The 15,494-nt window shown below is 42.2% G+C and overlaps 1 protein-coding gene across 1 annotated transcript; it reads right to left on the reverse strand.

Annotated features, from left to right (window-relative positions):
• Positions 1-2,314: 2,314 nt before the first annotated feature.
• On the reverse strand, positions 2,315-5,373 carry LOC125288582 (P2Y purinoceptor 8-like). Its single transcript, XM_048235054.1, has 3 exons — positions 5,274-5,373; positions 4,010-4,306; positions 2,315-3,818 (listed from the first exon to the last, which is right to left on the reverse strand). Exons 2-3 carry the CDS (start codon positions 4,244-4,246, stop codon positions 3,027-3,029), a joined length of 1,029 nt encoding a protein of 342 aa, XP_048091011.1. The 5' UTR covers positions 4,247-4,306; positions 5,274-5,373; the 3' UTR covers positions 2,315-3,026.
• Positions 5,374-15,494: the final 10,121 nt, after the last annotated feature.

Below are 15,494 nucleotides of genomic sequence, written 5' to 3' on the forward strand. Positions count from 1 at the left end.
ACCCCACATGGATAGCATGGAACCATCGTTTTTCGTTTTGATCTGTAGCCCCCCCGCTGGACTGGACCCCCGAAAGGAGGGTAGGGCAGAACACAGTTTTCTGTGAATATCTCGAGAAACGTAGGGTTTAGGAGGACCATTTTTTTTGTATGTTGATCTCAAGGGGCCATGTCAACCCATTCCATAACCACTCATTTCATGTATAGCGCCACCTAGTTAAACACAAAAAAGTAAAAATGAGGTGTTGTAATCGAAGGTATCTGTGACCTAACATAGTCAAAACTGCACAAAATTGGAAGTGTAGGATCATTATGACACCCTCTGTATGCACGCCAAGTTTTGTGGAATTCCGTTCATGGGGGGCCACACAATAAATTAATTTATGTTACTATACACCAACTGGCCTGTAGGTGGCGGAGACAGTTTTCTGTGAATATCTCGAGAACCGTGGGGCCACCTTTTTATGTATGTTGGTCTTAAGGGGCATGTCAACCCATCCCATTACCACTTATTTCATGTATAAGCCACCTAGTTAAAAATTAAAAGCAAAAAAATTAGGTGTTTTCATCACAATATCTCTGGCTGACAAGGTCAAAACTGCACAAAATTAAAAGTGTAGGATCATTATGACACCCTCGAATGCATGTTCATGGGGGCCTTACAATAAAATAATTGATGTGTACATTTAGTGGCGATACACCAACAAGGATTCCCAGGACACTGAAAGACCGGGGTACACAAAACTTGGTGGGCATGTACCCCCACATGGATAGCATGGAACCGTCATTTTTCGTTTTGATCTGTAGCCCCCCCGCTGGACTGGACCCCCCGAAAGGAGGGTAGGGCAGACACAGTTCTCTGTGAATATCTTGAGAACTGTAGGGCCTAGGATGACCATTTTTTTCCGTATGTTTGCCTCCAGGGGTCATGTTAACCCATTTCATGTGCACACATGTGCACAAACAGATACACACACACACATACATTCACAGTAATCATACGTATGACACATACTCACAGTAGACATATGTACGCTTGCATGCACAGGCACATACGCAGGCACACACACAAGCACGCACGCACACACACACACACACACTCTGCGGTACATCTAGTTTACTTTTTTATTGTTTACTTGAATGTTATGTTTGTCTGTGGACTTAAATTGGTAGAATATGTCTTGTCTCCACCGTGGGATAGTGAGAAACGTAATTTCGATCTCTTTGTATGTCTTGGCATGTAAAGAAATTGACAATAAAGCAGACTTTGACTTTGACTTTGACTTGAATGCAATATAAAACGGAGCACATTACAGTGATGACTAAGTATAACACAGGTGCTTTGTGTGTTTCCCAAACTGAGCTCTCTGTATCATGGACTGCAATTGTACCCTGTTTCCATCCATCTATCCATCCACTCAGACAGGCAGGCAGACAGGCAGGAAGACAAGCAGACAGACAGACAGACAAATGCCGACAGACAGATAGACAGTGTTTGGACCCCCTCTGTCCCCTTAAGTCTAGTGGCCGTGCATAGGCTGTAGCCAATGGCAGGGAGGATAACTGATCATTAGATGGATACTTTATCCCCAAGGGGAAATTCAAGGTCCCAACTTAAGACGGCACACACAAAATACACTACAACCTACACAGAATGATAAAATAACAAATCCACATGACTCATATCATGTGGACAGTAAAAGATATTAAATCAAAGATTCACATGAATAAGGGATATATAAGCACGAGTCGCTTGTAGTGGCATGGCAGGGACTAACCTTGATTCATTATGCAGTGTTAAGCTGCTCTATGAAGTTTGTGTCATGGTGGTAGTGCAAATAAGTCCAACAGTCCAACAGTGCAACAGTGCAGGGATAAAGTCTAGAGACCAGCATTAAATATGGACAATATAAGAGAAAAATGTAAACATAATATAAGTAATATAAGAACATTAGCCACATGCTTGATGTGGCTGTGGGTTTTACACTTGCAGACCTCTTCCCCTCAGCGCTGCTCCCACATTGTGTGTGTGTGTGTGGGGGGGGCAAGTTTTTGCGTCTGTTTTGCACAGTGATCCATCCAGACATCTGGAGATATGTGTTTAAAAACACAGACACCCGCCTCATTTGACTACAGGGTAACACTCTTCACTTCAAGCAGTTCTTAGTTTAAACAAAAAAAAAACACACAGTTGAGGTAAGTGTAAAACAGTAATAAGCTTGAATGCCCTAGTATCGCTCACAATGACATGATTTGTAAAATAGTTCACAATCACTTAAGCATAATCATGAAATTATCATCAAAACAGGTTGCTTTACATTGACACTTTATTCAGCGTGACAAATAGTTCCAAATGCCAAACTATACTTTTAAGCAGTGGTAATGATACTCAAATATACACTCTTAAAACGAATGTGTCCCCTATCTGGATGCAAGTTGTGTTGTTTTTAACACATTTGTTTTAAGAGTGTAAAGAGAGATTAGAGCAGTAGTTTAGCAACATGAATACAAAACAAACCTTCATAATGTAAGAACTGACCTCTCTGGACTGCTCATGCACAATTTGACACCTCTAACCACCCTGCTGCTTAACGCCCTTCCCTATCACATACACACACACACACACATGCACACACACACACACACACACACACACACACACACACACACAGAATCCCCCAGACTGACAATTTTACACTGCTTTGGCAAAAAAACATTTAAAAAACAGTTAAAACAACAATGTTATCGCAACTTAATTGTATCAGGTGTATGCTCATCAACAGGTAATTCCTGACCTATCTGAGTTCTTTCCCATTCCTTGGGAAAGAACTCGGATCCCATTCATTCAAACAGAGCTCATCATCAGGTAAGTCCAGATCTATTCTATTTGAGTACTTGTTCATTTTCAGGTAAGTCCAGATTTATCAGGGTTCTTTTCCCAGCTCCCCAGTTAAACAGAGACATTTTTTTGCTGTTGTTATTTCTTTGTTATTTGAGTGTTCTGGCCCTGGGTGTGAGAGTAAGGAATCACTGCTTGTTGCTGTTGTACAGTGAGGCCTTGGCGTAGCTGAAGACATCTGAGGGAGTGGACAGTTCGTCCGAGTCGCACTGGCCACAGCACTGGCATGGACGCAGAGCCTTCCGGAAGGTGTTGCGGAACTCGCGCGAAGCGAGGTAGTAAACAAAGGGGTCCACGCAGCAGTTGAGGCTGTTGATGCCATGAGTGAGCTTGTAGTAGGGATAGAGACTGTGCTCTTGCGAACGGAATAACAAGTGCAGGATCTGGAGAAGTATGTTGGGCAGGTAAAACAGGACAAAGCTCACTGCAGCTATGGAGCACATGACCCACGCGTAACGACGCGAGTAGTCCTCGACGTCCGTTTGCGGTGAGTTGTGAAGCCCTCGCGTCACAGCCACGTAGCATGCCACGAGGATGACCAGCGGCAAGGCATAGAAGAGAAGGAAGACCGTGCCGAAATATGTGTACGTGAGTGGTTTGGTGCCGAAGGTTCCGCGTGGGATCACATCGAAGCAGGTGGTCAGGTTGAGCTGCTCCACACGGAGTGTCAGGTCGTGGCGCATCATGGGCGTCTGCACGACCAGCACAAGGCCCCAGATCAGCAGGCACACCAGGCCGGCGCGCAACGGCGTGCACCAGTGCTTGCTCTTTATAGGGTGTACCACGCCCAGGTAGCGCTCCACAGCGATAGCGCAGGTGATGAGGACAGAGCATTGCATGCTGCAGTGGAACGCCACTGTGGTGAAGCCGCACGCCTCTGCACCAAAGTTCCAGTCATTGCCCGAGAAATGGTAGAACACCTGGAAAATAATTTTTAAAAAGATTTTTTCAAAAATGTTATTCTAATGGCTAATAAAAGGGACCCTTAAAACTGGGTGCCCTTAGAAATTGATATCATTACAAAAGAAAAGTCGACACACAATGTTTCATGATATTTTTGTGTATTTCGATCCAAGAAGTGTGTTGGAGTGGCAAGGCAAGGCTTCAGTACCTGGAGTGGCAGAGATATGCTGTACAGGAGGTCGGCCATCGAGAGATTGATGGCAAAGATGATGGTGGAGGTTTTCCGCTTGGTGTAAAAGCAGAGGAGGATGAAGCAGACTAAATTACATGGGGTGCTGACCAGGATCACGAGCAGGTAGATCACTGGGAGAACCACAGTGGTGAGCGGACTGCCCAGATCCTGCAGAGTGTTGTTGTCCACATTATGGGCCACCGAGAGGTTCATCCTGATAAGTTGTACTGGGACCAAATTTTGAGTAATGGTGGTAGAAACTGCAGATCAATTCTTATTGAGAAAAATGGAAAAATGACAGAACACAAAATAATCAGAAACTGTTTGAACAGATCATCCAGAAGTTATTTTGCTCCTACTAATGTTGACACCTTCAACTTGAACTTGAATCTGTGACTGTACACTTGATCAGCATAACAACCACCTCTCACCCTGGTTGAAGTTGTAAGAAATCTTGTGTGAGCATGTTTGCCTCTTTGCCCTAGTTGTGCTGCTTGTCAGTATAATACAAGAAACATTTGCTGTTATCTCTTTTGGAGTTCCTCTTGTGGATTTCCCACCATTCCTAACGATAGTCTCAAAAACAGATTTCAGTTGGGGGTTGAAGGGGGTTTCCAAGCACTTTCGAATGCGCAGGTTGAGATCTGACACAACTGTGTGCTTTTCCTGTGCTCCATGACTCAAAGGACATTGTGGGTATTTTGAGGAAATGTATCAGACACTCCCCACAGCCAATGCACCAATCAAAATGTCAGCCATATGTCAGTGTTCACCAGCATTAGCATAGTACTCTCAAGGGAAATTCATGTGTCATTTCACAACACACAAGTCATTTGCGGAAATGCAACGACAGAATTTGAAATAAGCATGCTGAGTTATGAAAGTTAGAACATGGCAAGAGAGAAGGAACTGCTTCTTAAACAAATCTAAAATATTTTTTAGATAGTGACAAAATCACTGAATTTATTTTTATGATACAATAAAAGACAACCAACTACAACAAAAACAATATCTACCCCCAAGCCATATGAAATAAAATATTTGTACCTCAGATTTTGTGATTCAGATACTGAACCATAACAATGTGAACATGTATAGTAAAACAACATAGACGCAATACACGGTATAGTTTGTGGTGATTCGAGAGGAACTGTATTGCTTAGATTGCTTAGCTGTTAAAACACAAAATGCTGTCAACCATACACATTTTTTTAAAAAAAGAATGATGAGAATTTCTTACCATTTCATGATCACAAAGTAAAAAATACTTTCCACTTGAAAAAAATTAACTAACCTATCACATTAACACCTCTTTTCATTCTTCAAAGACAGGAAGCAAATCTACTACGTTTCGATCCAACTTCACAATGCTACCCCAGCATAGAATGGCAGGGACGCTGCATAATGCAACCACACCCCCTTGCCAGTTTCTATAGTGATGTGGAAAATAAGTCATCACTTACACATTGCTGTATTATAGTGACAAAAGGAACAGAACCTTAATAATACATCAACATAAGTACAGGGATTGTGATACAAGAATTAATTTTAGTGACCACACATGCCATACAAAACACCTTAGGATGCATAAAACCCTCTTGCATGTGAATAGCATTGTGGGAACCTTGTCAGCAAGATCTCATTACATTAGGCTATTGATTGAATTGACATTGTTGTTAAAATCTCCTATTCTCCTTATTATAGTCTGACCAACATCTTAATTTGTTCCCTGTTAAATTTAAGTATTATATTGTTTTGTATTTGTATGTTGCTTTGGACAAAAGCGTATCCATAACCATAACCATCTCATTGTTGGATAAGCAATAATACTATGTGGCAATACACAAAACAGCAGAGTGTGCCCTTCTTTTTGCACTTAAAACACTTTTGCACTTTGCACTCATGTGGGTTTGGCACCCCTTGTTATTTCCTCTCTCTCACCTGGAACACAAGCAGGCTGTTGGCTAAAAGAGGATTTTGTTGCTGAGGCAACCAGGCTCTGGAACTACACAAAAGCAAATATTCACCTGATACATATCCTAATTGTTGAGGAACCACAAGGAAGTTATTGTACAAGTCAAAGATACTAGAGCAACTGCCTTTCAAAGGGAATTCAAACATGTGTCTGGAGAACTCATAGAGTATCAGTGTTGCCTTGGAAGGTATGGTATTACTTTACTTGAAGGTATCTACATAAGAGTCATGTCATGACACATGAATCCTAACCCTAACCTCTAACCCTATAGACCTAACCCTAACCCTAAACCTAACCCTAACTTGTCATGACAAACACCGAATGACACTTCATGACTGAATGACACTTCATGACTGAATGACACTTAATGACTGAAGCATTATGTTATACGTTTATGACTTGTTTATAATGTATATGACACATTCATAACAGTGTCATGCCACTCTTATGTAGATACCTTTAATAAAGTGTAACGGAAGGTATGAGCTGATTCAAACAAAGGGACACATGTAACTGTTGGATATGCCATCATTATCGTCATCATCATTATCTACGTCAGATCACAAATGACATTTTTCTCAAAAGTGCACTTGGACCTACAGTAGGTAAATCTTTGTGAACAAAGTGACAGGAAAGCACTAAGCAGTTCACAATGCACTCTCTGAATGCACTTTCTGTTATGACACCTTTTGTTTTGTCATTTTGGTTTCATTTAGTTGTGGTTATGTACGCGCAGCATATGAAAGTGAGCGAGAGGTGAGAGAACGTTTGACGCACATCCTAAATGGGCGGACACAAATGTTCTATTGACACAGAGGGTCGCTGTCATGACACATGTCACTCTCATAAGGAAACTATGAGGTGCCTTCTCCAACACCTTCTCATTAGACCCCCTAAAGTTTTTTTAGTGGCACATAAACTCTTAATAGGGCGAACTCTATTCTGCTGCACTCTGAGCAGGTCTTATTGCTTGGAAAACAGCCCCGGAAATCTAAATGGAAAAGAGCTGTTATGCTACAGGAATTCTAAGATTTCTTTCTACAGACTGCTGTCGGTGCATTCTCATTGTATCAGAGTTATGTTACTTTGTTGCAAAAGACACATACTTAGTTTGTTTATTATTATGCTTCTCAACTGTAAGGGGACCCCAAGAGCAAATCTTCTTTAGAGTTGTGGGACACTACAGGTGAGATTAAAATGCGTGGAGATACAGGTGGGTGGGGCTAGGCTAGAAATCCGGGGCTATGTTGTGGCCGCTCATCTTACCTCACACCTGCATGTCAGGTCTTCATAGTTGTTACCATATTGTTACCCGGGCTGTGTGAGGGATCGCGATCGCACACTCTAGGCTGCTGGAGGGGGTAGCAAAGAATTACGTGATATCATGTCCTTTTCACAGCTCACAGTAAACAACCCACAAGTTCCCATGGTCCCTATGTAAACCTACGCCCATTGTTTCAAACCCTAGCATCATGATGGGTGTGTTAACTTTGGTTATAGGCTGCACTAATGATTTCAATCACATTGATCAGGGATTCTAACATTACTTTCCACTTTGCCTAACCTTTACAAACTGAACTGTATAAACTGCATCTGCAGTCAGGAAACAATGTACAGTAATATACCTTTGTATGTATTTACACATTCATCCAACTGCAATTTATTTGATGCTTGCATTGCTACAACAGTTTACTACTGCCGTTTTCGATTTCTAAACTAATGCCATCCCCTCTCGTTGCTGATTGGCCCACCATCCTGGTGGCTGAGAGAAACTCAAGCACATTGAGAGAAGCCAGACTAGTATCTCAGAGAGATTAAAATGAGAGATTAAAATTTCTCAGCCCTCAGGCTCTTCCTAGTGAATTTCTCTCACTGAGCTGAGCTGTTAATGACCGTTTCCAATATGCTAACAGTGAAATGGTCAAACGTACTTCACAGGTAATTTCAGATTTTTTTTTTTCAATTATTTTCCCAGGTACACCATCAACTTCATCCTCCATTCATGAGGAAGAAGCTGACATTGGATTTTATGTTTATGTTCAAAATGTTCAAAACTAATGCACAGTATATATATGCAACATTTGCACTGTCAACATGTTTTATTTATATAAAGTGTGGGTGAACTTAAACTGTATGGCTATGCTGTGGTTCCTGTAGGCTTTGCGTGTGGTAGTGGGGGTGCTCCATGTCCATTTTGCTTGTGGCCCAAAATTCCTTGAAACGGCCCTGAGCAAAGTAGTTATGTTGCATCATAAAACTGACAAGTGAGTAGGCAGATCTTGAAATATTTATAATGCATTATTCAGATAAAAATTAGAATCATTCATAATTAGCTGTCATAATGCATCATGAAGTTGGTTATGACGACTTGTGAATACCTATAGATGGTAATAATGAGCATTACAATGCTTTATAGACACCTTATAAAACATTGTGAATGCATTCATAGGGCGTTATAAATACAACCTTCATAGAAAGTGTTACCAAAATTACATAATAGATCATGTGCCAGATCATCTTGTTGCATATACACCTCTTCCTGTCAATGTTGACATACTCGCTTCCTTTCCAATTCAACAGTTTCATCAGTCTGATGTTTTACAAAGAAAGTCTCATCTACCCACTCAGTTTTATCCACCCACTCATATTTTAACCATGTTAGCACATCAACCAACTTCTTATCCTGCTTTCATTTACCCCAAATCTGTAGTCAAGCATAATAACAAGCATTTGCATTCCCTTGATGACACACACAGAGGTTGCTGGTACAGTAACACAGGTTGGTATCTCTAAAATTCAAAAAAAAATTTAACCTTGTAAATAGTCAAGTCAAGTCAAGTCGGCTTTTATTGTCAATTTCTTTACATGCACTGGTCATACAAAGAATTGAAATTTCGTTTCTTACTTTCTCATGCAGACATAGACATACTTTAAATACAGACATAGACATACTATAGACATAGCCATAGACCATAAACATTAAATTAAAGTGCAAGACTGAAATATAGAACATGTATGTATCAAAATAGAAATATAGGACATATATATAAAAAAAAAATAGAGGTAGTTGTGTTGTGTGTATATTTATATAGTCTTAACAGTTACATGAAGTTTAAACTTGTGCTTGTGTGACCTGTATATTTACATTGATATGCAGTATGCAGTAATTTCAAGTATATCGGGCTTGATGTGAAGCAGCAACACGTTAGGCTGCGCAGTCGCAGTGCAGTTCCAGAGGGCGGTGTTGGGGGTTAGGGTAGACAGGATCCTAGTTTCCTAGGTTCCTGGCTGGCTGGTGGGTGGGGGGGGCTGTCAGTGATGGGAGAGTGGGTAGAGTGTTCAGCATCCTGATTGCTTGGTGGATGAAGCTACTTGCCAGTCTGGTGGTGCGGGAGCGTTGGCTCCTGTACCGCTTTCCAGAGGGCAGGAGGCTGAACAGTTCGTGTGCAGGGTGGGTTGTATCCTTGACAATCATTAGTGCTTTGCGGGTGAGGCGGGTGGTGTAAATGTCCTGCAGGGAGGGGAGTGGTGCTCCAATGATCCTCTTAGCTGTGTTAACAGTGCGCTGGAGGGTCTTCCTGTTCTGATCTGTGCAGCTTCCGCCCCACACTGTGATGCTGCTGGAGACGATGCTCTCGATGGTCCCTCTGTAGAATGTAGTCATGACGGGAGGCGTGGCACTTGCCTTCTTCAATTTGGCGCAAAGAAGTAGAGGCGCTGCTGGGCTTTCTTCGCCAGTGATGCTGTGTTGGTGGTCCAGGAGAGGTCGTCGCTGATGTGCACCCCCAGAAATTTTGTGCTGCTCACTCTCTCCACAGCATCTCCGTCGATGGACAGTGGTGGCAGTTGTTTGTGGCCTCTCTGAAAGTTGACAACAATCTCCTTGGTCTTGCTGACATTTAGCAGGAGGTTGTTGTCTTTGCACCATTTAGCCAGCAGGTCTACTTCTTCTCTGTAGTGAGCCTCATCGCCCTTAGTGATGAGGCCCATCAGTGTTGTGTCGTCCGCAAACTTCACCAGATGGTTGGAGCTGTGAGTGGTTGTACAGTCATGTGTTAGCAGTGTGAAGAGCAGGGGGCTGAGCACACACCCTTGAGGGGCCCCCGTGCTCAGGGTCAGAGTGCTTGAGGTGTTGTCCCCGACACGTACTGCTTGTGGTCTCTGCAACAGGAAGTCCAGCAGCCAGTTGCAGAGGGAGGTACTGAATCCTAGCTTGTCCAGTTTGCTGATGAGTTGTTGTGGTATTATGGTATTGAATGCTGAACTGAAGTCTATGAACAGCATTCTCACATATGAGTCTTTATTGTCTAAGTGGGTGAGGGCTGGATGGAGGGCAGAGCAGATTGCATCCTCCGTGGATCGTTTGGCTCGGTATGCAAACTGGAAGGGGTCCAGGGTGGGGGGTAGGGTGGCTTTGATGTGTGACATGACTAGCCGTTCGAAGCACTTCATGATTATGGGCGTGAGTGCTACAGGTCGGTAGTCATTGAAGCATGATGGTGATGATTTCTTTGGCACGGGTATGATGGTGGCAGTTTTGAAAAGTGATGGGATGACTGCTTGCTCCAGAGAGGTGTTGAAAATGTCTGTAAAAACATCCTTCAGCTCTTCTGCACAGTCCTTCAACACTCGTCCTGGGATGTTGTCTGGGCCTGCTGCTTTGCGTGGGTTAATGGTGGCTAGTGTCCTCTTCACGCTGGCAGAGGACAGGTACAGGGGTTGGTCGTGGGGGGGAGGTGGGGTTTTCTGTGGGTGAGTGTCATTTTGTGCTTCAAAACGGGCGAAATAGAAGCATGGGAGGTAAAAGAAAGATATTCTAATATAATTGTGTTATAGGTGAGAAGCCTGTCTCATCATCTCTTAGACTGCAAATTATACATGTGTGTATTAATTTATATGACATGTGGTTTTGCTGACAACGGTTCAAATATCACCTCTGTAGATTAAATTAGTGTTTTTCATCATGGTAGTATTACTGTGCTATCTAACACTGTCATCACATACTGTAGGTCAAATCACATGACTTACACATAACTGCATGACTTTCATTTAAATGCTGGTCAAAGTGTAAAGTCTGAAGTCTACATAAAGCTTGTTTACTAACTATGCAACATCTATGCAAATTCAATACCGTGAGAAAGATCCCAAGCACAAACAGCGGTGGGTCAGCTGAAAGCTGTCTCATGCCATGTGATGCTGTTAGTTCATGCACAATAACTTTGCTCATAGATTGACTTAGCAATTTGCCCATGCATTTAAAGTAGAGCCCCATATGTTTTATGTTACAACTGTTCACTTTCTTTAACTTTATTTATTCAGATATATTATAACTAACTTCGGTAACAGTTTACTTGAAGGTATCTACTTAAGAGTGACATGACACTGTCATAACTCTAACACTATAACTTATCATGACAAAAACCGAATGACACTTGTGTTGTCACGAAGGTTTATGACTTGTTTATAATGTTTATGACACATTCATGACAGTGTCATGTCACTCTTGTGTAGATACCTTCAAGTAAAGTGTACCCTAACTTTTATCAAAGGATCAAACTGAAACCGAACACAAGCACATGACAATGGCAAACTTCCTTTTTTAACATTATGAAGAACCTTTGATCAACATTCGCTTGTGGTTCATATCTAAAACCCAGTTGCTCTTTGACAAATCAGACTTTGCTCAAACAAATGTACTTTAGTAGATGGCAGTGAATGAAACATGCTTTCTAAATGGAAAGGTTCTAATGAAAAAGTTCTAAACTGTGGTATAAAGGACACCTGTGATTGTGATTAATCACGGGATCTGAAAATGTAAAAACAGAACTAAAAATGGTGGCTACCTCAATCATTACCTTACTATTAATTATCAGTATTTGTGGAAATGTAACCTATAACCTGCCTTTCAACAGGTGCACACACACACACACACACACACACTTACATTATAGCATGTCAATGTTGAAATCAAGATACTGTCAGTCATAAGTCAGTCATAAACTTACCACTGCCACTGTTAAGCTGTTGACCGTTGGCTGAGTCAGTTGTGATTTCCTTCCTGCATCCCTTGTGAAACATTTTTGAGCAAGCTTTTCAGTTTTTGATGATTCTCATAGTGACAAACATTTGTGTTGCTTTGAAACACAGAGACATAAATAATTGTAATTATTTTAAGATTAGATTGTTGCACCATGCAATAATTTTTCGTAATGTAGTAGGCTACAGACTAAACCACATGTTGCGTTCTCTGCTTTTTACCTCATAGGCCTAATAAAATATTGCCTTCACTTAGCAAAGACAATGTCAAACTATTCTGGCAACGTCTCGTTTCACAACTTGATTGCATTTTTGTCCGCTTTTCATCACATTATTATGACCATTAAATGTAGGCTATTTTGCACGCTAAAATCTGATTCATCACAGGTAGGCTAAACACAATAAAGAATGGAAACGTAAATTGGATTATGTATTCTAAGTTGTAATTCCTCTGTATGTCCTGTTGGTGACCTCAGTGAGAAGTACTGTTAAGACGCTCTTAGCCGGTAACGAGTACTCTGGAGAACTCGTAGATCTATGAGTGTTTTCACGACGCTCTTAAGCTACGATGGTTTCGGGAAACAGTCGGCAAATCTTAAGACGTTCGTAAGAGGGACTTTACGACGCTCTTAGGCTTAAGATGCTTTCGAGGAATTGGGCCCTGGTCTACTGTGCATGAAATGAACCACCAAGATATCTTAAAGGATAATCAAACATAATGTAGTGTATACAGAGTATATGGAAACCTTACAGTCCAACGACTGTAATATCCTGGCCAATCAACTTATGACTGTAATTGGGGGCCAAGCAGCGAAGGCACCCATTGTGTTTCTATCTTTGGAGGCCAAGCATCGAAGCTGCGAGGACCTCATTGTGTTTCTACGTTTTCCTATTATTATTGGGGGCCAAGCAGCGAAGCTGCGAGGACCTCATTGTGTTTCTACGTTTTCCTATTATTATTATTATATGCAATGGAAGTCAATGGCAGCCCATAGAACCGTCTGGTAAAAAGTTGGGAAATTTGGCACACTAATTGGGGACGGTCCCATGATTCATGTCACCAAGTTTCATGTCGGCAACTCGAACCCTCTAGCGCCACCAACAGGCCAAAGTTGGAAGTGTGTTCACTCATGTAACTTTTGACCCGTAGGTCCGATTTTCAAAAGTCAGGTATCGTTGGAATCCTTGGACCAAGCCGAGTTGGACCAACGCACCCTATGACGTCATTTTCTGCCATGATGAATTTTCCGCCATTTTGGATTTCATCAAACAACACTTAAAATGTATCAGGGGTCACATACTTTCTCTGATTCCCACCAAATTTTACACAGATCATCTTCAGACCAAGCCTCACAAAAAATATCACTTTTCGTCTTCGGAAGTATTACCGTTCGCCCGTAACAGCCAATCAAAATTTGCGGCGAAGCCGCCAAACAGTAAGTGAGCTCATATCTCAGCAACCCTTGCATTCATCAAATCCAAACTTGGTATATGGACTCATGACCCAATCAGGAGGACGCTCTAGAAATTTGGTGACCTTTGACCTCTAGGGGGCGCTGTAATTCACAAACATGCCTTTTGGCCTGTAGCTGCTGCTGTGCTTAGAATTAAATTGTACTAGTGGTGTCTGGTAATACTGTGAAAGGTTCTTAGGTCAACTGAGGGCAACTTGTCACATCAATATAATTTATTCGGCCGCCATATTTGATTTGATCAAAAACACCAACAATTTCGCACAGGTCACAAATTTCATCTGATCTTCACCAAAATTGGCACAGACCATCTTCAGACCATCCCTTGTCACTTCATTTATTTCTGTAACAATTGATAGAAGTGTTCGCCCGTCACATCCAATCGAAATTTGTGGCGAAGCCGCCAAATAGGAAGTGAGCTCATATCTCAGCAATCGTTGCATGTATCAAAACCAAACTTGGTACATGTACTCAGGACCCAATCAGGAGGACGCTGAAGAAATCTGGTGACCTTTGACCTCTAGGGGGCGCTGTAATTGAGAAACATGCCTTTTGGCCTGTAGCTGCTGTTGTGCTTAGAATTAAAATGCACTACTGGTGTCTGGTAATACTGTTGGAGGTCCTTAGGACGACCCAAGCCAATTTGTGATGTCATCGTAATTGATTCGGCCGCCATATTGGATTTAATCAAAAACACGTAAAAATCAGGTACCAAATTTCAGTGGATCCTCACCAAAATTGGCAGAGACCATCTTGAGACCATGCCTTATCAGTGTATTTTTTTTCTGGAACAATTGACAGAAGCGTTCGCCTGTAACAGCCAATCGAAATTTCTTGTGAAGCAAGCCAAACAGGAAGTGAGCTCATATCTCAGCAACGCTTTCATGTATTAAAACCAAACTTAGTACATGGTCCTCAAGACCCACCAGGAGGACGCTCAAGAAATTTGGTGACCTTTGACCTCTAGGGGGCTCTGTAATTGGCAACAATGTATTTTGGCCTGTAGTTGCTGCATTATTCTGCAATGGAGGTCAATGGCAGCCCATTGAACCGTCTGGTTCATCCTGATGATGCACAAATAATTTGGTGACCTTTGACCTCTATTAGGGCATTGAAATCACAGCAAGCATGATCATATCTCAATCGATCTTTTATTTTTGATGTGAAACTGATGACAGCGAGTTCCATCCAGTTAATTCTAATGTGTGCGTGCAAGGGTGGGGGAGGGGGGGACGGGCAGGGGGCGATTCTTGGGCGGTGGGTTGGCTGGGTGAGGGGGCAGCGACACTCAGCCCTGGTTCAGCCACACAAAATCAGTTATGTTTTGATGTGAAACTTGACCTTGTAACTCAGCCAATCTTGGGGGTTGTTTGACATGGAACTTGCTGTGACTGCTTAATGCTATATGCCTGATGCCACGGCATTGAGTTGCATGGCAAATCTGGCCTGCTGAACTGTCTGCTTGGCCCCCACATTGCTGCTTGCAGCTATATTTAAATACTTGTGGTTGTTGCTGGGACTATGTTCAGAGAGACTAAAGTGAGCAACCAGACATAAGCGTTGTGTTTGACCAACCTGCCTGTAACTTGTAGCACCATCGGACCAGGAGACGGGTGTGCTAGCAAGGGAGCTAACAGTGCTAGCATCACTTATATCAATGTTAACCCTAGACATGAATTAGTCCCATCCTCCAGTTGTAAAGGGTTACTCTTCAACAGGAAGCAGGCTCTGGCCCTCACCATGACTCATCAGAAATGAATAGCAGCGACCAGCATCAGGAGTGACACAGTGAATCACAGAGAATCTCCCTCACACACTGACCCCCGCACCTGGCTATGCTCCATCCACACAATGCCAACGCCAGGAACAAAAGCATCATCACTTCCTAATCAGTAGTCATAAGAAGCAATATATAACAAGTAATAATATTATCAAGCCAGGCAGGTATTCTCTTGATATATGTCTGCCCAACCTTCAA

This window comes from Alosa alosa, chromosome 23 (assembly GCF_017589495.1).
Source record: "Alosa alosa isolate M-15738 ecotype Scorff River chromosome 23, AALO_Geno_1.1, whole genome shotgun sequence".
Classification (NCBI taxonomy): Eukaryota; Metazoa; Chordata; class Actinopteri; order Clupeiformes; family Clupeidae; genus Alosa; species Alosa alosa.

Excerpts from the sequence above, each read along its gene's own strand:
- LOC125288582 (XM_048235054.1), bottom strand. The coding sequence starts at position 4,246 with ATGAACCTCTCGGTGGCCCATAATGTGGACAACAACACTCTGCAGGAT. Across the intron at positions 3,819-4,009 it reads GCATATCTCTGCCACTCCAG|GTGTTCTACCATTTCTCGGG; the intron begins GTACTGAAGCCT and ends ATTATTTTCCAG.